General features: G+C 47.1%; 1 protein-coding gene across 2 annotated transcripts in view; it reads left to right on the top strand.

Moving 5' to 3' along the window:
* The first annotated feature begins 723 nt into the window (after positions 1 to 723).
* The window catches only part of SORL1 (sortilin related receptor 1), a 157,053-nt gene continuing 135,407 nt past the window's right edge, over positions 724 to 22,369 (top strand). The window contains exons 1-2 of one of the 2 annotated variants that reach the window (XM_028527464.2): positions 724 to 1,158; positions 21,062 to 21,178. In XM_028527464.2, the coding sequence (XP_028383265.1) occupies positions 883 to 1,158; positions 21,062 to 21,178 (393 nt within the window). In that variant the 5' untranslated portion in view covers positions 724 to 882. Of the gene's footprint in view, positions 1,159 to 14,179; positions 14,199 to 21,061; positions 21,179 to 22,369 lie in introns of those variants that run through there. The other variant, XM_036013859.1, reaches the window with a different exon arrangement.

Raw genomic sequence — 22,369 nt, 5'->3', positions numbered from 1 at the left:
CACTGCTCGTGTGTCTGCCCCTTCTTGCCTCCTGTGGGAAGCTTGACACCCTCGGGGAGAAGACTTGCAGCACTGGTAGCTGCCGGCCGGCCAAACCCACCTGCCGCTGAGGTGGAGTGGCCCTGCGGTTGCCCACCCTGGAGGGATCCGGAGTTGCTACTGGGCTGAGGCCCTCATGTGGTTGTGGCCCCTTCAGGTACGTTGTGGGACCCAGAGTAGTTCACACTCCGAGTTTCACAATGGCGGCAGCTTCATCTGGACTCTATGTGCGCTCTGTGTTCTCAGAGCTAATTTTCTTCGGGCGTGGCCCTCCCTTCATGTGGGGGTGTGGCAGGGGGCGGTGGCGGTGGTCTCGGGATAGTGGTTTCAAGGCGGGACAGGGGATGTGCAATCGGAAAGGAGACTGGTCTCAGTTTAGGACAACCTCGACACGACACACCGTTGGTGGCAAATAAACCCAGAGGGGACAAGCGCGCTCAACACAACTCTTGACTGCCGCAGGGTGTTCGGCTAGGTGTGCCAGCTGCGCAGAGGGGAAGCACCCTTGGGACCGCGCCTTGCCTTGACTTCCCCATCCCTCCGCAGGGGAGGGGCCGGAGTCACCGCCGAGGCCTCAGAGCAGAGAAAGTGCGCGAAGGGGTACGCGGCTGCGGGCCTCCCACGTGACGGCGCCGCGCCAAGCGGAGCGGGCCCCGGGGGCGACGGGTGGCGGCGACGGCAGCGGTAGCGGCGGTGGTGGCGGACTCAGCAGGGCTGTGGGGAGGGGCGCAGAGACTGGAAGCCCCAGGAGCGGCGTGCGCGGCCCAGCCCCGCGTCTCTCTGGCCTCGCGCTGCGCATTCTCTCCTGGCGGCGGCGCCACCTGTCGTAGCATTAGGTCGAACATGGCGACGCGGAGCAGCAGGAGGGAGCCGCGACTCCCCTTCCTATTCACCCTGGTCGCGCTACTGCCACCCGGGGCTCTCGGCGAGGTCCTTACGCAGACGCTGCACGGAGGCAGCTCTCCCTTGCCCCAGGACCGGGGCTTCCGCGTGGTGCAGGGCGACCTGCGCGAGCGGCCGTTGTTGGTGCGCAGGGACACCCGGGGGGCAGGCGAGAAGCCTCCCCGGAGCAGACGGAGCGCGGCTCTGCAGCCGGAACCCATCAAGGTGTACGGACAGGTGAGTACTTTGCAACCCGCCTGGCAGCCCTTTCCTCTTCCTGCAGTTCCTCACCCCGCATCCATCCTTCGCAGTAGCCACTAGGTGCAGGCTACTGGGGACTCACTGGCTTGCGTTTGTGTTCTTTCTCCCGCATGAGTTCAACCGTCAACAGTTGAATTGCATTCATCTTTCCTTCTTCCTGTCGGTTGTAGCAAACACGTATCAGGTAACTCGCGAGGTGCAATGCCTATTTCCCCAGGGTGGGTGCTGACCCGTGTAGTTTACGGTAAGTATGGGGTGGGGGGACACGCAGCTTCATTTCACATGGAATGAAAAATGGGCCTGCCTTGGTGTATCTTCAGCAGGCGGTGGAGGCGAGCACCCTGCAGTAGACCCAGACGGTAAGACGGTAAGATGAGAGGGTTACATACCTACCGTTTTTGACCACAGTTAGGGGAGTAAACTGGAAACCTTGATCCAGATACAGTCAGGAGGACTGTGTGTGTGTGTGTGTGTGTGTGTGTGTGTGTAAGGTTCTAATCCATTACACTTCCCCTTCGAGATGTAGATATTATTTTGGATAGGAATATCCCTTATGATTTGAAAGACTGCAAGACTTCGTTGGGCATTTTCAGTGATATATTTCTATCCAGGCAATGGGTTTATTAGATCATGAATAACACGAATTTCACTTACGACCAGTCTCATTGCTAGAAATTGCACACTGGGTTTGTGGATTAGTGTCAGCACTGGCAATATTAATTTGTCTGTGCCCCTGTTTGGTGAGAGTCCCAGGCCTGCGGCTCAGACCAACATCAGCCAGACTAGAAGGTCAGTGGGGGATAGTGAGTGAAGCTGGTGGAGGCAGCACGATTTCTACAGTCAAAATGTTCCCCTTTAAAATAGAAGTTAAAAGATTAGAAATTAAAAGTTTTGCTTCTCTTCACTGATTTTTCTTTAGCTATTTCTTCAGGAAATATGTAGAGTTAAACATTCAACCCTCAGACCCAGGAAGAACCTTACAAACCATCTTACCCCCTTGTGTCATGTTTTTACCTTTATTGCAGTGGCATTGGTTAACTCTGTTGTGTCATTTTGTCAATGAGAAACCATGACAAACCAAAGCTGGGCAAGGTGAAATGACTAGCCCAAGGGCACATGGGGCGGGGTTGCCTGCTCTTTAACATTTTGTCTGCATTGTTTAGTGACCTTCTGGTGATTAAACAGTTACCCTGTCTTTATACAATGCTTCTTAAATACTTCATTTTAACATGTATACATATGTGTGTATATGTGTGTGGGGGATTATAAAGTGGGGAGGGATGGTGAGTGGGTAGGATCATTTGTCTTCCATTGGCCATCAACCTGTAGAGACAAATGTCTACCAGTGGGCATGGGCTGCTGGGGCCTGCCTGCCCCTTTCCTTATGTTCCCTGGTACAGACCCTGCAGGTCCTTGTTCTCCTCTCCATCCCCGTCTGAAACTTTTGTGTTTGTGTATTGTTGAAGTCAGCAAGGTCCTTGCTCTCAAAAGAGAATCCCAGGTGGGGGAGGGAGGAGAGAGGCTCCTGGTTCCCTGAGATTTCCAGACTTTGCAGTCAGCCCAGCTCTGCTGTGGCCTTGAATCAGCACACCAGGGGCTCTGAGTGGGGCAGGGTGGGAGACAGTCCCTTCCAGGGCTCATGAAGAGCTTCCTATTCTCACAGTGCTCACACAGATGCCATTGCTTCTTTGGATTTGGTTTGTGAAAGCCCCTTGGGGCAAGTTGAACAACTGTGTTCTTCCTAGTAGTGACTTCAGAACCGTCAGCTTTTACATGCCAGCCAGATTGAGTTTGCTTCAGTTGAAGGAGGAAGGACTAGCGGTCCAACAAATAATGAGGGATCCCTACCAAAAGTGAGGACACAGGTGGTTTTTTTTTCCTCTGAGGCTGCCTTTCTATGCCATTGTTCTCTATTGCCTTGGGGTTAATTAAAGTGGTATTAATTTGAATCTTTAAGGAATGGAGTTAGACAGAAGGAAGAACTTCCAGCATGGCCCCAGTGACTGGAGGGGCTTGGCCTGACCCCTGGGGAGCTCTGGGTATTCACATCTACTTGGAATGACCTTTCTAGCAAGGGTGACCATTTGCCTGTTCTCCTTGGGACAGACCTGGTTTATAAGTTGTCCCTGCTGGTGATGAAAAGTGCTGCCTTTACTCTTATAAGTGTTTGGATGTGGCCTATAAATTATATGGCCATCCTGCTTCTGGCCATAAGCCAATTTGCACTTTATACTCCCTCCCTTTAACTTTTAAACCTATGGAATCTCAGTGTTTTTCCATAGTGTTGCTTGAATGAATGTGGTTCTATATAGAGATGGGGGTGAGGGCAGGGATGTGGAATATTTCATCTCTGCTTTCAGAAAACTTAAAATTTAAGGAGGAGATAAAGCAGGTACAAATACAGGCATGTGACTACTAAACAGGAGCAGGTAAACATGGATACAGCAAACTCTTCACAACTCTGCAGTGGGATCTTAGTGGGTTGTGTGATCTGGGAGGGCATGGAGATAGAGTGAGAAGGGGTTGGTGGGCTACAGTACTCTGCAGCTTCTTGCCCTGTGACCTTCAAATGAGTTGAGGATGCACAGATTAAGGCTGGAAACAGAAGCTGCCCGAATGCAGGAGCTACGAGTAACGTTAAGGCCACCAGCTTCAGGGAGAGGAGCAAGGAGGGCATTTTTTGCAAGGACATTCTGCGTCTAAGAAAGCTCTGGGTTGGAGTCACTTTTTCTCTGGCTCCTCTAACCTGTGGAGTTGAGCCCCTTACAAAGGTCAAGTCCAAGAAAGGGGGTTCCATAATCCTTGACACACTGAATTTCTTTCTGATCTTATGTCTGCTCCAGGATGGCAGAGTTGTCATGCTTGCCTTTTCCTCTGCTTATCTCCCCCTCTTCTCTTCTTCAACATCTAAGGGATACTTTCTAAGATTCCCAGCCTCTAGTGGGAAGCATTTTTTTGAGCTCAGATACAGCATTTCCTGCCTTGCATTATGCTTGTTCCACTGTCTCATCTCCTTGTTTGCTTTTTGAGGGCATGGCTCAAGCCTTTCACTTCTCTATATCCTGGCATTTAGGAGTGTCTTTGGGGATATTTGTGGGCCTACTATGCACCTGAAAGAAGATGGGCCTCGATGATAGGAAGCACATCCAAGGTCTAGCAAAGTGCTTTGGAGGAGAGCCGAATGGGGAGTAAAGTGGGTTTGCTCAATGGTGGTAAGGATGGTGGCTAGTGGGGCCCTGGCCCCTGGGGCCACCCTGGGGCCATTCTGAATGAGCTTCTGGGATTCTGGTGTGCAGCACCCTTCCTTTTCAGCCTCTTGTGGTATTGCTAATGTGTTGTTTTGGGGAAAAATCCTTTGGAATGAAGAGCAAAGTCTAACAGGATTTACAGGTTTATATTCCTTCTGATGAACTCTCTCTGTAATTCCTGCTTTTTAGAGGCCAGGGAGTATTCAGTGTCCTGGCTCGAGACTGAAATCCAAGTGTCTGTTACAGCATGAGGTCCTGGGACAAAGAGCCTTCTTTGGGGGTTGCATACTGTTTTGCCTCAGATCTCTTTGGAGTAGATTCTTGCACGATACACTTGCCTGGGAAAGAATTGGTTGGTTGGTTCTGAATTTAGGACTTTTGACCTGTATGCTTACAAAAGATGAGAAGGCAAAGTATTTGCTGTTTCAAGTTGGCTTCTAAGTAGGTGAACAATTGCTTGGCCTGTTGGGTTGGCGTGATAAGGGATGTGACCTTGAAAAACTTCCTGGTTCCACTTGGCATCTCTCCTTATTGCATGCAGCTCAGTCTCTGCCACTGTTTAGTTCATTAACAACTTGTTTGTCTTGGGGCATGTTGGGTGGAGGCTTTAAGATGGGGAAGAATGGGAGCAAAGGGGACAGGGATAGGAGTGACTGAATGGATGAAGTGAAAAGCCATTCTGGAGAGCAGTTCCCTAGACATGTAGAGGTCAGGTTTGGAGACCATCTGATTTAGAGATCATGGATTTTGGTTTTAATTTGTGCTCTTTTCAAGAATGTTTTCTTTATAGACTGTGAAATGAAGTTAATGTTATGCTTAATAAATTGCTTTGATACCTGGGATCCAGGAAGCAGATCTGAACAATAACTAACATCCTCAAACAAACAAACAAACAAGCCGTTGGAACATTTCATTGTCGTGTTTTGGTCTGTTTCTCCTGAGAGATGACAGCCATCTTTGCACTGTCATCGCTTCCTCCTGGGTCAGAGACAGATGCAGCCAGACTTGTGCTTCCCACTCAGAAGCATTCTGATCGTCCAAAGAGCAGGTAATCCAAAACGTAACCTCATTGCCTTTGCTATGTAGTCATTTAGTCTTTTTAACAATACATCAGTTTATTGTCTAGTTAAATTTTGCTTAGGCAAATATTAACATGAATTAGCATTTCTGGGCAACTGATATGTGAAATGGCTGGCATAAACAAAAGCCAGTTTGGAGTTTAGAAACTTTGACAAGTCAGATGCAGACAATTGACAGCATAAGAATACAATAAAGCTGAGGTATTATACTGACTTTTTCTCCTTTTAGCTTTAGCTGTGGAAACTACAGGGAGCTCACCCCAGTATGGTTTGAATATCTGGGGACTTGTGTTTTCTTTCCCAGCAGTGGCCTGGGCTACAGAGCCTGCCTGACCTGTCCTCTCGGTGTGCCAGGACATCCGTCGGCACAGGGCACACTCGGTCCAGCCAAGGAGACAAACAGATCAACTTCCCTCAGTTTGAAATGAGCTACAGTTAATTTTGACCTAATTTATTGCTTTATCGAGCTGTGAAGCTCAGTCCTTCAGAGAAGTGGCACGAGGAGGTTTCCGGCAGGGGTGGTGGATGCTGGTGATGCTGCACATCAGAGCAAGCAGATGGGCTGCTGCTCAGGGTCCAGACATGGCTTTCACTCTCTTGCTGTGAAACCCTCAGTTTTTTTATTCTAACTAGAGGAATGCTTTGTATGTTTTGGGGTGAGTTCCATTAAAAATAGGATTTCATAACAATCACAATGGCAATAGATAAATAGAATTATGAATAGATAAACAGAACACATTCTGTTACCTGCTGGGGAATTGTTAATAACTATTGTAACATCTACGGTCATATCACTGCTACCAGCCAGGAGCTGGGAGATTCTATCTTCCTAGCCTAGTGACAGATCTAATGTAGTGCTCTTCGATAGATCTTCCTTTTTTTTTTAATTTTAATCTATTGATTTTAGAGAGAGGAAAGAGGAGAGAAAGAGTGAGTGAGAGAGAGAAATGTCAATTCGGTGTTCCACTTATTTACTGTTTTATTGGTTGATTCTTGTATGTGCCCCGACTGGGGATCAAACCCACAGCCTTGGTGTATGGGGATGATGCTCCAACCAGTTGAGCTATCCAGCCAGGGCTCTTTGACAGACTGTTTATGATGATGCAGATATTCTGTATCTGTGCTGTCCAGTGTGTCCTCTAGCAACATACGGTGATTGAGCGCTTGAAATGTGGCTGGTATGACTGACTGTAAAACTGAATTTATTTCATTTCATTTTAATCAGTTTAGATGTAAATTGAAATAGGCACATGTGGCTCTAGTCTAGTGTACTGGACTGCCAGCTTATGCAGGGTATGGGCTGTCCCCTCCCTAGTGGTGGCAATCTCTGTGTCACCGAGGAGCGGAGCTTCCTTGCAGAGAAGAACTGCATTTGTTTTCACCACAACTATCAGGGAAAGGAGAGTTGAGGGCTGTAGTCTAAACCCCGGGTGTTGGTGGCTGCTGACTGCCGAGCTAAGTAGCAGGAGTCAGTGGCTTTTCTTTCCTGGGGGTGAGTGCAAAGGCTGTGGATGGCACAGGGGGCAAGATTCACCTCTGGGGGCGCCTCTGCACAGCTGCTTCCTCCCATCCGTGACTTGGTGATGAAGGCTGACCTCTGGGCCTTCCCTTCTGAGGTCGTGTAACACCCACAGCCCCCTTGCACTGTGTTTGCTGAGGTGCAGTGCAGACCCTGTGGGTCTGTTCTGCAGTGAAAGATGTAAACATACATGCTTTAACAGTGGGGCCATCTCCCAACCCTGCCCTGTGCTTCCTGTGCTTTTGTTGACTCACCTCCGTGTAGCTGCGTGTGACCCCCCCCTTCCTGCCTGCCCTGTGACTTAGTATGCCATTGCTGCTGCTGCTGCAGGCTCTCTGCTAGGAAAATCGGGACCCTTCACGATGATTTATCTCCAGCCCCTTGAATTAGATTAAAAACACACCTATGCATTTTCAGGAAGGCAGACTGATGTGGTAGTATCCCAAATCTGAGTGGCAAAGGAGCAGTATAAAGATGTCTGTATATCAGATGCGGCTCCTGCTGTGTAGGGGCCAACATGCTGTTTCTGATGCCTCTCCATGTTGTTTAAATGAAGAGAGTAACTGACATTGCCTTGTTTTTTTTGGACAGAGACCAGCTTATTGAGTGGAAACCCACTTCCTCCAAATAACTATGAATCAGAGCAGGCAAGATGGGCAGGGTGATTCTTGTGTGAAACAACTGTGGGTTTGAGCCTGTAAGTGGGTCCTGAATTGAGATTTTCATTGATATGTTAGTTGGTACTAAGGTGCAGATCCATTCTACCTTGCTGAGCTGTGGAGCTGAATACTGTCATACATTGTCATGAGGAAATTTTTAACTCTTAGGAAACCTCTATGTCCAGAAGGGATTGGAAAAAGCTGGCACACTCTGATTGAGCATGGAGGGCCTGGGTTAAAGGCCATCTCGGAGTTGGGGGGAGGCTGGTTTAGGGACTGTCACTGGGGAGACTCAGCTGGGGCCTGTGAGGTGAACCAGGGAGGTAAGGGCCCTCTTTCTCTGTTAGCCCAGAGGTACAGGCATGACAATTCCATGGGCCCTGCCCTGGACACCTGATAAGAAAGATGAGTGCCACTACTGAGTTTCCCAGGTGAAGAGCCTGCTGGTGGCAGGGCGTGGGGACACAGTGCAGGTGGTTGAGTGGCCTGTAAAAGTTCGAGGGTGTTTGAGAAAGACGGGAAATGTTTTAAGCCTGTGCTCAGTTAATTGAGTAACATGAGACTCTGTACCTGTAACTTAGTTCATCTATATCTATTTAGTCCCCTGAAATTCACTTACTGAGTAGTTAAAAAAAGGTCATGTAGTTAACTTGGCAGGGGGTTTGCTAAATTTGGCAAGGTGTGTTGCTGCTGGTAGTGATGGGTTATTACAAGAATAAAATGGGATAACTGTAATAGCATAATCAATGAAATATATTTTAAAAAAGAATAAGACCTTCAACCTTTATTTTTTATTTATTTCTTTTTTAGTGTTTTATTGTTTGTACTATTACAGTTATCTCACCTCTCCTCATTTCAAGGCCCCCCACCTAGCCCATCCCCCACTTCCATACTCAATCCCCACACCGTTGTCTATGTCCATGTATGTTTATGTGTGTTCTTCTACTAATCCCTTCACCTTCTTAGGAAAGAACCTAAGGGTTCACCTTCAACCCCCACCTCCACCCTTCCCTCTTACAGCTGTCAGTGTGTTCCACGGTTCCATGCCCATGGCTCTAGTTTGCTCATTAGTTTATTTTGTTCATTAGATTCTTCTTAAAAGTGAGATCACATGATATTTGTCTTTCACCGACTGATTTATTTCACTTAGCACAGTACTCTCCAGGTCCATCCATGCTGTTGCAAAGGGTAAGAGTTTCTTCTTTTGTTTTGATGTGTAGTGTTCCATTGTGTAAATGTACCACAGTTTTTTATCCACTCATCTACTGATGGGCACTTAAGTTATTTTAAAATCTTGGCTATTAAAAATAATGCTGCTATGAACATTGGGGTGCATAAATTCTTTTGAACTGGTGTTTCAGGATTCTTAGGGTATATTCCCCACAATGGAATTGCTGGGTCAAAAGGCAGTTCCATTTTTAATTTTTTGAGAAAACTTAATATTATTTTCTACAGTGGGCTGCACCAGTCTACATTCCCACCAACAGTGTACTAGGGTTCCCTTTTCTCCACATCCCGGTCGTCACTTGTTGTTTGTTGATTTACTTATGATGGCCATTCAGCCTGGTGTGAGGTGATACCTCATTGTGATTTTAATTTACATCTCTCTGATGGCTATTGATGTTGAGCATCTTTTTTCTTGGTCCATTTTTTTAAAATTATATTTTATTGTTAACACTATTACAGTTGCCCTTTGCCCACCTCCACCCAGCACCCCTCACACCCTCAGGCAATCCCCATACCATTGTTCATGTCCATGGGTCATGAGTACAAGTTCTTTGGCTACTCCATTTCCTATACTGTACTTTATATCCCCATGGCTATTCTGTAACTACCTATTTGTACTTTTTAAACCCCCCACCTCTTCACCCATTCTCCCACACCCCCTCCTATCTGGGAACCATCAAAATGCTCTCATCCATGATTCTGTCTCCATTCTGCTTGTTTGCTTATTTTGTTTTTTAGATTCATTTGTTAATAGATATGTATTTATTTCCATTTTATGTTCATAGTTTTGATCTTTTTTTCTTAAATAAGAAAAAAATAATTTTTTTCTTAAAAATTATTTTCTTAAATAATGTCCCTTTAACATTTCATGTGGTAATGGTTTGGTGATGTTGAACTCCTGTAATTATTTCTTGTCTGGGAAACTCTTTATCTGCCCTTTAATTTTAAACAATAGCTTTGCTGGGTAGAGCAATCTTGGCTGTAGGTCCCTGCTTTTCATGACTTTGAATATTTTTTGCCAATCTCTTCTAGCCTGCAGTTTCTTTTGAGAAATCAGCTGATAGTGTAATGGGAACTCCTCTGTAGGTAACTAACTGCTTTTCTCTTGCTGTTTTTAAGATCTCATATCTTATATCATCTCATATCAAGTCATATGAGTGGTCTGTAGCTGTCCACTGGGTGTATAGGCTCTGGGGTTCCTGGGTGGTGCAGGCCAATGTCATCCTGCACTAGTGTTCTGCCCAGGGCCACCCTGCATGAGCTGTAAAGCAATCTGAGATGGCTGTTTCTTGTGCTGGGCTTGGAGATTCCCAGGCAAAGCCAAACTGTGAGTCTAGGCTTGGTGCTGCTAGTGCCCTTCCTGGGGCCATTTAGCAAGAGGTACAGGGGCTGGAGTTTCAGTGAGGCCAGCTGTTGCTTGTTTGATAGGATTTAGGAAGTTGTGAAGCATGATCCAGGACCAACCATTTGTATGGAAAAGTCATGGTTAACAGCTTGGGTGGACCTGTAAGTTGGGTGGGACTGAGTCTCAGGGGATCTCCAGGGTGGGGCAAACAGTATGAGCTAGGCTGATGGAGTCTCAGATATGGCACCTGCCTGCTGGTTCTATGGAAGGAGGGCTCAGGAAAGGGACAATGGCATCTGCTTGCCTTTCTGTTTGGGAGAAGGCTATCCCCCAGCACCCACCTTGTTGTCAGCCACTTCAGGTCCTCCCTTATGCTACCGGTGCCCTTCAAGCTGCTGCCCTGGTGCTAGAGCTCAGAGGGAGTGAGTCTGAGTAGGTGAGTCCAAGTGTGGGTTCTTTAAGAGGAACTGCTTGGTACTCCAGAAGTTTTGTCCACTGACCCAATCTCTGCTGGTTTTTGCAGCCAGAAGTTGTTGGGACTTATCTTCCTGGCTCTGGAACCCTGGGCTGGGGGACCTGGTATGGGGCTGAGACTCCTCACTCTGGAGATACCCTCCCGAATTTTTATCTACCACACATAGATGTGGGACCAGCCTGTTTTGCGTCTCTGCCCCTCCTACAAGTCTGGATGGATATGGTTTGTGTAATTCTGTAATTGGCAGGCTACCACTCAACTGGGTTTCTGAGAGGTCTGAGGATGCTTTTATAGTTTAATTTTGATGTGGTTGTGTGAGGAGGTGAGCTGTGTTTGCCTACGCTGCCACCTTGGAGCATCCTTTCATATGTCTGTGGGCCCTCTATATGTCCTCCTTGGAGAAGCGTCTGTTCAGGTCCTTTGCCCATTTTTTAATTGGATTGATTTTCTTCCTAGTGTTGAGTCATATGAGTTCTTTATATATTTTGGAGATTAAACACTTGTCCAATATGTTGTTGGCAAATATGTTCTCCCATATAGTTGGTTCCCTTTTTATTTTGATGAAGGTTTCTTTAGCTGTGCAGAAGCTTTTTAATTTGATTTGGTCCCATTTGTTTATTTTTTTTTCTTTGATTGTTTTTCCTTGGCCTCGGGGATACATTGGCAAAAATATTGCTGTGTGAGATATCTAAAATTTTACTGCTTAAGTTTTCCTCTATGATTTTTATGGTGTCATGACTTGTATTTAAGTCTTTTATCCATTTTGAATTTATTCTGGTGCATGATATAAGTTGGTGGTCTAGTTTCTTTTTTTTTTTTTTTTTTTGCACATACCAGTACCGTTCTCCCAATACCATTTATTGAAGAGACAATTTTCACTCCATTGTATGCTCCTGCCCCCTTTGTCAAATATTAATTAACCATAGAGACATGAGTTTATTTCTGGGCTATCTATTCTATTCCATTGATCTATGTGTCTGTTCTTATACCAGTACCATACTGTTTTGATTACACTGGCTGTGTAGTATAGCTTGGCATCACATATTATGATCTTTCCTACTTTGTTCTTCTTTCTCAAGATTGCTGAGGCTACTTGGGTCTTTTTTGGTTCCATATAAATTTTTGGACTATTTCTTCTAAATCTGTGAAATATGCCATTGGTATTTTAATAGGGATTGCACTGAATCTATACATTGCTTTGGGTAGTATGGATATTTTAATGATGTTAATTCTTCCAGTCCATTAATAGGGTATATGCTTCTATTTATTTGTTTCTTTCTCAATGTCTTTCTTCAGTGTTTCATAGTTTTCTGAGTTCAGATATCTACCTTTTTGGTTAAATTTATTCCTAGGTACTTTATTTTATTTTATTTTTTTGTTATAGTAAATGGGATTTTTTCTTAGTTTCTCTTTCTGATAGTTCATTGTTGGTGTACAAAAATGCCATCGATTTCTGAATATTGACTTTGTATCCTGCTACTTTGCCAAATTCACTTACTAGGTTGAATAGTTTTTTGTTGGAGGCTATAGGGTTTTCTATGTACACAGTATCATGTTATCTGCAAACAGTAACAGTTTTACTTCCTCCTTTCCAATTTGGATGCCTTTTATTTCTTCTTGTCTGATTGCTGTGGCTAGGACTTCTAATACTATGTTGAATAGAGTGGTAAAAGCAGGCATCCTTGTCTTGCTTCTGATTTGCCCATTGAGTATAATGTTAATTGAAGGTTTCTGGTATATGGCCTTTATCATGTTGAGGTATGCTCCCTTTATTCCCCCTTTGCTGAGTGTTTTTATCATAAATCAGCTCTGGCTGGTGTGGCTCAGTGGATTGAGTGCCGGCCTGTGAACCAAGGGTCCCTGGTTTGATTCCCAGTGAGGGCACGTGCCTGGGATGCAGGCCAGGTCCCCAGTAGGGGGTGTACGAGAAACAACCACACACTGATGTATCTCTCCCTTTCTTGCTCCCTTCCCCTCTCTCTATAAATAAATAAATAAATAAATAAAATCTTTAAAAATACTTCCTACCTTAAGTGAGTGTTGGATTTATCAAATACTTTTTTGTATCAATTGATACGATCTTGTGACTTTTGTTCTTTATTTTGTTTATGCATTATGTTTATTGGTGTACTATGCTTATTGATTTGCAGATATTGTACCACCCTTGCATCCCTGGAATAAATCCCACTTGATCATCATACAATGATATAAAGAATATACCAAATAACAAAAGGAAATAGTGTTTCAGCGTTTTGAGGTTTATGAAGTATATTTATGGAGAGCATCACATTTGATTCCTATAACAGCTCTATGCTATTAGGAAGGCAAGAGTTATTGTTACTCTCATTGCACAGGTGAGTACTTTGAGGCTCAGAAAGGTGAAGTGAGGTCACTGAGCTATGTGGCTAGTAAATGCAGAGACAGAGACTTGGCCCACCTCTGGTTTGCTGGGCTGCCTTTGCCGGTCGTGGATATTCCAGTACAAGTGCAAGCTTTGCTTTCAGCCAGGGGTCTACAGCCTTTTTGCTGTGGACTCTCTTTTCCTTTTAAAACCTGGAAGTCTCATCTGATTTTACCCTCTCCCTGGCACCCCTGGCTACACTAATTTTCTTTTAACTTTTCAAATGGGGCAAGTCCCAAGTCCCTCCTGTTCCTGACTTTGCTCTGCCCTTGCTCTGGGTCCTGTCCTCAGTGTGGATGCATGCTGTTCCCCATCCCTGAAGTCTGCTGTCTCCCCAGTTCTTCGCTTGGTGTGTGGTATATAAGTAAGTGCTCAATAAATAGAGTGAAGGAGCTGGTGAAGAGGAGAGTCTGGGAAAGTAGATGTTTTGGAACCATCGTAAAGAGCTCACATAAATGGCTTTGGATTCATAGGTGAAACCTCACTTAATACTGGTCCTGGCTCCAGTGCTCAGCAGCCAGTTCACACTGATGGGGGGCAGCTTGCTCACCCTGCCTGTGGGCCCTGCCCTGTGCCCTTGGTTTGGGTGTAGTGTGGAACATCAGCTGTCACTTAACTTCATCTGCAAAGTGGAGAAGATGGTTTAGATGTTCCTTGACATTCCTCTGACCCTGATATTTTCTTTTTTTAAAGATTTTATTTATTTTTATAGAGAGGTCAAAGAAGGGAGAAAGAGGGAGGAAATGTGAATGTGTAATTGGTTGCCTCTTGCATGCACCCAGCTGGCCAGCAACCCAGGCATGTGCCCCTCCTGGGAACTGAACCGGTACCTTTCAGTTTGCAGGCCAGGATGACAGTTTCTTAGCTGGTAAATTAAAGGGTGACTATTTTCAGGACAAGGAGATTTTCACAGGTTCTTTTTAATAGGGAGCGCTCCTGAACAGCAAAGGAGGCTGGAACAGCCTGGCCTCCTGGGGTTCACTGGAAGTGGTGTGTGGAGGTCATGGTGAATGGGCCGTGTTTGCAAAGATCAGCAAGCAAGATATACCTCTGAGCTATTATTGTAAGTCACTGAAAATAGGATTACCACCCTTTTGGTAAAGAGAAAGGAGAAGGTATATGTATATTTATAGGAAATATGTATCTGTTTCCTAAAGCAAGCTTATGATTCTACTTAAGGAGATTGTGGTGCAATGCTGTTTTTTAGCCCAAGGTTATTCTCCTTCATCTGTAAGATGGGCAGCCTGCATTTATCAGCAATGTAGTTAATGAGTTCTGTGGGCAAAGCATCCTGAGCAAACACAAAACTCAAGTTAGTGGAGATTCCATGGAGAGGTGCCCTGTGCAGGGAGACCTTTTTTCTTTATTTTTTAAAAGATTTTATTTATTTCTTCTTAGAGGGTAAGGGAGGGAGAAAGAGAGAGAGAAACACTGATGTGTGAAATATCCGCTAGTTGCCTCTTGCACATGCTAACTAGGGACCTGGCCTGCAATCCAGGCATGTGCCCTGACTGGGAACCCTTGAACTGGCAACCCTTGTTTGCAGGCTGACACTCAGTCCATTGAGCCACACCAGCCAAGGGCATCTGTGTAGAGAGCTCTTAATCTAGATTTCAGCCCTTCTTCTGAGGTGGAGAATCCAGGGAGGATAATGAGTTTACTAAATACAGTGCTAGCACAGTCTTGAAAGTGACACAGAGGTGATTTGCACACCTAGCATTTGGGTCCCGTGAAGAGGTGGCTGAAGAAAACCTTGTTGTCCGTGGGCCACAGGAGTCTGTCTGCGGTCTCCTCAGGCCTGTCCTGCAGTTTGAAGGGCTTAGCAGCTGCCTCTGTCCTCACAGTTGAAGGACAGGATATTTGTTTTATGCTTCACTGTAGAATTTTAAAGATGCTTCTTTCTATTTCACTGTTAGTGAGGTGGAGAAATGAACCACATTGCCTTATTTGTTCTGATGCTGTGCTCTGGAAAGAGGTTGTGTAGAAGTGGCGAGGACATCCTGATCTCTGGCTCTGCCCAGTCTGAAACAGAAGAAATGAACAGAGACAATATGTGACCATTAAGGACCACTGTTCTTCTGAATAAACCTCAATGACTATACTGTGGTTTTATTGTCAGTTTCTTATTACTAGTCAGATTGGTAACACTAATTCCCCCCAGAAGGAGTGTGAGCACTCTTGACAGGTGAGAAATGATTAGAGCCCTCGTGGGTGCCTGACACCCTGTGGGCTCAGTGCATGTGTAATCAGTAAGCGAATGCCGAGCAATCAGCACCTTTGCACAACAAGCACTTGGCCTCCTTTTATTGGTAACAACCCTGAACATGAGGCATGGGGGGCAGCAGGTTCTCCCCCTCACTCTGAAAAGAGGCAGACCATTGAACCGCTTGGGAGTGCCGGGGCCTGCTGGGCTGAGAGGCAGTGTGCGTGGAGGGGTGTCTGTCTGGGGTGCTGACAGGTGCTGGGAGCTGGATATGGAGGTGTCTCCGAGCCTGAAGCCGGTTCTTCAGCCAGGGACCAGGTGCCCAGAGGTGCGTGAAGGCATTGCAGTGGCACTGGGAAGGAATGCTTTGGCCAGGACCCAGCCCTCAGCCTGCTTCTCCGTGACTCACTCATTCTAGCTGCATAGTTTGGTGGTATGAAGCATCCAAATGAGATGAAAGAAGCAATTCTTAAGAGTGGGAGTGCCTAGGTACTGGATCAGCACTTGGAAGTGTAATGTTCTTTATAGGTCATAAACAGAACCTTTTTAAAAACTGAGTTGAATTTCACATAACATAGCTAATTTCAATTGCACAATTCATTAGCATTTAGCACATTCACAGTATTGTGCAACCACCACCACTGTCTAGTTTCAGACCATTTCATTACCCCAAAGTAAAATCCCTTTGCCATTGAAATTATTGCTGTTCCCCACAGCCTTTGGCAACCACAGCACGCGTTCTCTCTCTGTGGACTCTCCTGTTCTTGACGTTTCGTATAAATGGACAACTTTTGTGTCAGACTTATTTCAATAGCATAGTGCTTTTGCAGTTCCCCTCATCTACCAGTAGATTATAGAGTTTTAACAACTGCCCTAAATACCCAAGGACAACTTCCCCACCCCCTGCCACAAGAATCAGTCTTCTAGCCACTGTCGTTTAAGTCCCAGGCCCTGCCAGCAGGAAGGGGAATGGACTAGATTCACTGTCCCCCAAATAAATGGCATCAGAGACGTGGGGCATACTTGGGAGAAATGCTGATTCCTGGGCTTCATTCTGATGGAGTCAGAACTAGGAGGTCTGGGGTGATTCTGTCAGCCATGTTTGGGACCCCTGGACCAGATGACCTCTGGGGCTTTATCTTGACTCTTAACCACCCACCTGTGAGCCCAGCAGAGGCCTGAGCATCTTCCAAGCTGGTTGTTCTTTCTGGGGTAGTTTCTTTTTGCCTTCTGATGGAAGCAGGGGCCCTTCCTGCTGCTTTTACAGCTCCAGGTGATTGATTGTGTCTCCTTGATCAAGCTGCCCTTTGAGCTGGAGGTGGGGGAGGGAAAGTGGCTGGTGCCTTGGGGCTGTGGTTATAACTCACTGCACATCAAGGATGTTCCTGGAAGAGCCACACTTCCACCCCTGCCACCCCTCCCAGACCTGCGCTTCTGTCTCTGTGTCATGAGCCCTTGTCTGTGTCAGGGACCCGAGTGAGCAGGATAGATGTGAGGGATCTGGGGGCCTGCAGTGGCTAATGGGGGGACATCTCTGGGGGTGGGAGAGGACTCAGATGAGCTGAAACCAGCCACGAAGGGCAAGGATCAGTTGGAGGTCCACGGTGTCCCTGGTGGCTGGTGGCTTCCCTGGGCCTCTGGTTTCCTGGTACCTCTCTGAGGAGAACCAGCCTTCATTTCTCTCTGTCCACTTGATGTGGGGGAGGGGTGGGAATGGAGATGGGGAGACAGAGAGGAGGAAGGTGAGGTCAGAGGACAGAATGCATGTCTTCCCAGTAATGAAAGGGCCAGCCTGTTGACCCGCCTGTTGGCCCTATGCCCTCCTTGTCTTTGGGGGCGTGAGTTCCTGTGGCTGACTCTGCGGTTGTGGGGTGGCGGAAGGGCACATGGACCACCTCGAGGATCAGCCAAGAACCCTCCCAGGATGAGGATGTGCTGGGCTGGTATCTTGCCCAGTGGGTGGCTCTGCTCTGCTGTCTTTGTGAGTTGCCTGGTGGCCCTGGGACAAGCCATTTTTTGCCAGGGACTTTTTTTCTCCTCACTGGGGAAGAATGTCTCTGCCCTTTTACAGTCTGCATTAGGAAGACAAGGGGCATCTAACAAAATAAAAACATCAGTTTTTTAAAGGTGTTTCACCAAGTTCACCTTCTAGGCTTCCTTGTAAAAGACCCTTGCAGGTTCTTTGTGCTGCTCCCTCCCCTGCCCCTCTGTTAGGACTGGTCTAGGGGCCTCAGAAGCCCCACATTCCCTGAGCAGAAAGAAAGACTTGGTGCACATTATGCTCAGGCATCTTTTCCACTCTGATCGCTGACAGCTCTGCATCTTGGCACAGAACGACTGTGTTGTCACCTGCCAGCGGGTGAGATGAGTCAGCCCAGGTTGACTGTTGGTGGGCTTTTCCACTCCAGACCCCAGGGGAACTCAGAGGATGTTTCCAGGTTCTGAATCCTTCATTGACGATGTTTGTGTAGCTCCTGTGGTTATGTCCCTCTGGTTCTGGGGGTGAGGATGTTTTCAGCAGGAGGAGGCTTTGAATTTGAATTCTCAGGGCACCTCTGCAGGTGGGCTTCTGATCTTTCAGAGGAGCGGGTCTGGAGGGGAGGAGGTGGAGAGGGAAGGCTGCTGCGGGGAAGCCTCCGAGGCTGGAGAGGGCGCCTGGCTCCTTCCTCCCTGAAGCATTCTGGGTGAAATAATTTACTTTTTTTAAAAAATTATTTATTGGTTTTGGATGTACAGCTTAGTTATTAGATAGTCATATACTTTATGAAGTGCTTCCCTTGATATGTCTAGTCCTCACCTGTCACCAAACGCAGTCATCACGGTGTTGCTGACTGTGTTCCCTGTGCTGCACATGGCATGCCGGTGACTGCTTCGCCACTGCCTGCCTGTGCTTCCTGATCGCTTCTCCTTCTCACCCAGTGCCCCCGACGCCCCTCCCCCTGGCAACCATCAGTTCTCTCTCTGTATCTGTGAGTCTGTTTCAAGTTTGTTTATTTATTTTGTCCTTTAGGTTCTACATCTAAGTGAAATCATATGATATTTGTTTTTCTCTGAGTGACATTTCACTCAGCACAATACTTCCTAGGTCCATCCATGCTGTCACAAGTGGTAAGATTTCATTCTTTTTATGGCTGAGTAGTATTCCTTGGTACATATGCACCACAGCTGTTTTATTCACTTGTCTGTTGATGGGCACTTGGGTTGCATCCCTATCTTGACTCTTGTAGATAAATCATGCTGCAGCCCTGACTCATGTGGCTCAGTTGTTTGGGTGTCATTCCACAAAGCTTAAGGTCACTGGTTTGATTCCTGGTCAGGGCACATGCCTGGGTTGCAGGTTCAGCCCCTGGTGGGGTGCTCATGAGAGGTAACTAATTGATATTTTTCTCTCACACTGATGTAGCTCTCCCTGTCTTTTTCCCTCCCTTCCCTTCTCTCTAAAAATAAAGAAATAAAAATCATTAAATAAATAATGCTGCAAATGAACAGAGGGGTGTATATATTTTCTTCAGCTAAATCCCTAGAAGTGAAATCACTGGGTCATAAGGCTATTTATTTATAAAGATTTTATTTATTTATTTTTAGAGAGAGGAAGGGAGGGAGAAAGAGAAGGAGAGAAACATCTACGTGTGGTTGCCTCTCACATGCCTCCTACTGGGGACCTGGCCCATAACCCAGGCATATGCTTGGACTGGGGATCGGACCAGCAACCTTTTGGTTTGCGGGCCGGCACTCAATCCACTGAGCCACAGCAGCTAGGGCTATTTATGTTTTTTTAATTTTTATTTTTTTTTTATTTAGACTTCTATTGATACTTGCCTGGACTTATCTGAGATGGCACATTTTGGGATTGACCTATTTTCCTAAAAAATATAAAAGATCTTTTCTTTAAGAAGGTGTCATTTCAAATTATTTTCCAAGAATTTGGATCCTGGGTCATATTTGGTGCAGGTGCTTAAGACCCAAAGCAGAGCAGGTCAGAATTAGCTTCTTTGTTGCTGTCAGCCAGGGTTGGACACAGGTGTTTTTCTCTCTCCCTTGTGATATCTGAGAGCATCTCAAGAAGTGGGGAGAGTCAGGGGTGGAGGGGTTCGAAGGGAAAGGGGAAAACAGGCCCTGGGGGGAGGGGAGGTGGTTCTGCCACAGAGCCTCAACAGGAAGGCTGCTGGGGAGGCAGAGCTGTGGGGCCTGCAGTTTGCGGCAGTCCAGGGCGGGTGGGGGTGGGGTGTGCCGGTGTGCAGGCTGGATGGTGCTGGGGCTGTGCAGAGCCCAGGAGCTCGGTTTCCTCTGACCTGTGCCTGAGATGGTGAGGTTGGGGAGCCCAGGACTGGCGCAGCAGCAGGTGAGCATGCACCCCTGCACTCCCTGCTTGGGGCCTCTGTCCTGACCTTGAATGCGATCACCAGCTCTCAGCGTTGCTGTCGGTGTGCGTGTGGGCATTGGCTCGTTCTTACACGGAGGGGTGGAGCGTGCGGCTGCAATGTTCTCCGTGCCAGCTCTGCACTGTCAGGGACCAGTGAAACAGGAAAAACAAAAGTGATGTGGTTAGTTTTCGGTAAGCAGAATACTATGTAAAAGAATGGTTTATTCTGAGACCGTATGTTTCCTCAGGTTTCCATGTTAGTGTGCCCTTTTTCTAAACAATGAGGGTGGTTATAGATGGCAGTCCTATTGCCTAGAGGGTTAGGAACATAACAGGCAAATCCCAGAAGCTCAGAGGTGTGAATACATCTCCCAATGACCAGAATAGAAAAGTGAAGGGTGTTGACTGGCACAGGGCGCTCTCCCTTGGGACATGGGCGCCCTCCGTCTTGAGGTTCTGCTCTCTGGGACTCCAGGGGCTTGCAGGCAGCTTTTGGATGGGAAAAAGCCAAGGCCCTGTGGGGGCTGTGGCACCTGATGCCTTCTCTCACGTTCCAGGGGGCTGGCATTTCTGCAGTGCAGGCCCAGGTCACACTCCACCATGAGGCAGCCTGGACCAGAGGGGACCCATGTGCAGAGAACAGATGAGTCACATCTGACGCAGTGGCTGTTTTCCTTCTGACCTGGCAAAAAAAGAAGTGGCCAGCAGTCTCGTGTTGGCCTTTCTAATTTATTTTTATTTTACTGGTTTAAAAAATTCAGGAATATGGGATCTTCTGCTAACAGAAATCCAAAGGTCGTTTCTCTTGAGGCCTAGAAAATATTTCCTTTTTTGGGACACTTCAAAGCTAACTGAATAAAGCTCCTATTTTATTGATGTTTTTCTCTCGTTCTTCCTTGTTCTGAGCTAAGGGTGAGCACCCTCACCTGAGGGCCAGAGGAAGCATGCGTTTTAGCAGAGATGGGAGTGTGTGTGGTCTCTCTGGCCTGTGCACGATTTTGAATGTGGAAGATGTTTCCGTTTGGGAGTGCATGTCCCATGTCTGGAGTAAAGGTGAGAGGAACCAGAGGTCGATTTCACAAAGGACAAAAGGAGGTGAAGTCATCGGCTGTGCCAATGAGAGCCTGAGGAGGCTTTTTGCGGTCCTGTTACTTTTTAAACAGCAGAGGACTAGTGCTGCATCTTGCGGGAATTGAGTCTGGTGGATCTGAATGGGGGGAAATAGGGCACCCTGGCTCCGTGCTCCAGATTTGTCTCTTAGTTATTTCTGATCAACAAGGGAGGCGAGTTGTGCGTGAGAATGTTCATGACCATCCCTTGTCATGGTTCCTGATGTCTGTGTTGATTCTCCCTCTTGTAGGTCAGTCTGAATGATTCCCACAATCAGATGGTGGTGCACTGGGCTGGAGAGAAAAGCAACGTGATTGTGGCCTTAGCCCGAGACAGCCTGGCGCTGGCGAGGCCCAGGAGCAGTGATGTAAGTATTGGGGCCTCTCAAAGCACCTCTGTGCTGCCTGGGCCCTCTGTGGTCCACCAGGTGGCTCCCTGGAGCATGAACGGGATGGGCTCCCTCACGGAGAGTGGAATCTAGAAAATAGTAAATGCCACCTGCTAGGTAAGCATGGGGTCATGCAGTCAATGGTCAGCCTAGCTGTGTGCTGTGTGCTCACCTCTGTGCAGTGATGGGGCTTGATCCAAATAGTTGTATCTGCTCAGGAGAATGCCAAGGTGCCATCCTGGCCAGAGCTGCCTGTCTGCTGCAGGGCCCAGTGAGTTGCATGCTCCCCCACGTACTCATTGCTGCGGACACCTTACAACAGGGTGAATAGTTGAGTTGGTTCTTTTCTTAAAGGTTTTATTTATTTATTTTTTAGAGAGAGGGGAAGACACGGAGAGAAACATCGATCAGTTGCCTTCCTCACACCCCCCAGCTGGGGCAAACCCCCAACCCAGGCATGTGCCCTGACCCGAATTGAAACCTGCGAACTTTTGGTTTGTGGGACGCAGTGCCAACCTGCGGAGCCACACTGGTCAGGGTGGAGTCGATCATGTCCATAATTTCCACAGTGACCCCAAACTGTGTTTGATAGTTCAGGACCTTTGAAGACATGAGGCCAAAGGCCACACAGGTGGAGGCCTGGGTCGCAGTGCTCTCCACTTGCACAAAGAACAACGATCTCTCCCATTTTTCTTGAAGTACATGGTCCTCTGGGGCAATTGTCATTTTTCCATTTTTAATGGAGATACAGGTTCCAGAAACATTCGCTCGAGTCTTAACTTGAGCTTGGGGAGTGGTGCTCAGTCCCAGTGTCTGCGAGGTACTACGGCCTGGGGGCTCTGGTGAACTGGAGAGCAAGTACCTCTGGGGGGCCCTTGTCAGGGGTCTCAGCTTGGTTGCCCCACAGACAGCAGGACCCAGTGTTGCCAGGTCTTCTTGCTTTTTGGGAGGAGCTCAGAGATCTGGATTTTTATGTGAAAACTGCTGATTCTTACAACTTGGCAGCTAATGTGCAGTTTTTATGTACAATGTGACAGCCAAGTAAAATACACGAGGGCCAGAGCTGGCCTTAGGCTTTGTCTTTGACCAGTGCTCCAGAATGCCTCTCGTAGGGAAGAGGAGCAGTCCCTGCCTTGGGTCAGGATCCGACGTGGTGACAAGGTGATGCTG

The sequence above is a fragment of the Phyllostomus discolor genome, chromosome 13 (assembly GCF_004126475.2).
Source record: "Phyllostomus discolor isolate MPI-MPIP mPhyDis1 chromosome 13, mPhyDis1.pri.v3, whole genome shotgun sequence".
NCBI lineage: Eukaryota > Metazoa > Chordata > Mammalia > Chiroptera > Phyllostomidae > Phyllostomus > Phyllostomus discolor.
This window is presented reverse-complemented; position numbering and strand designations above follow the sequence as displayed.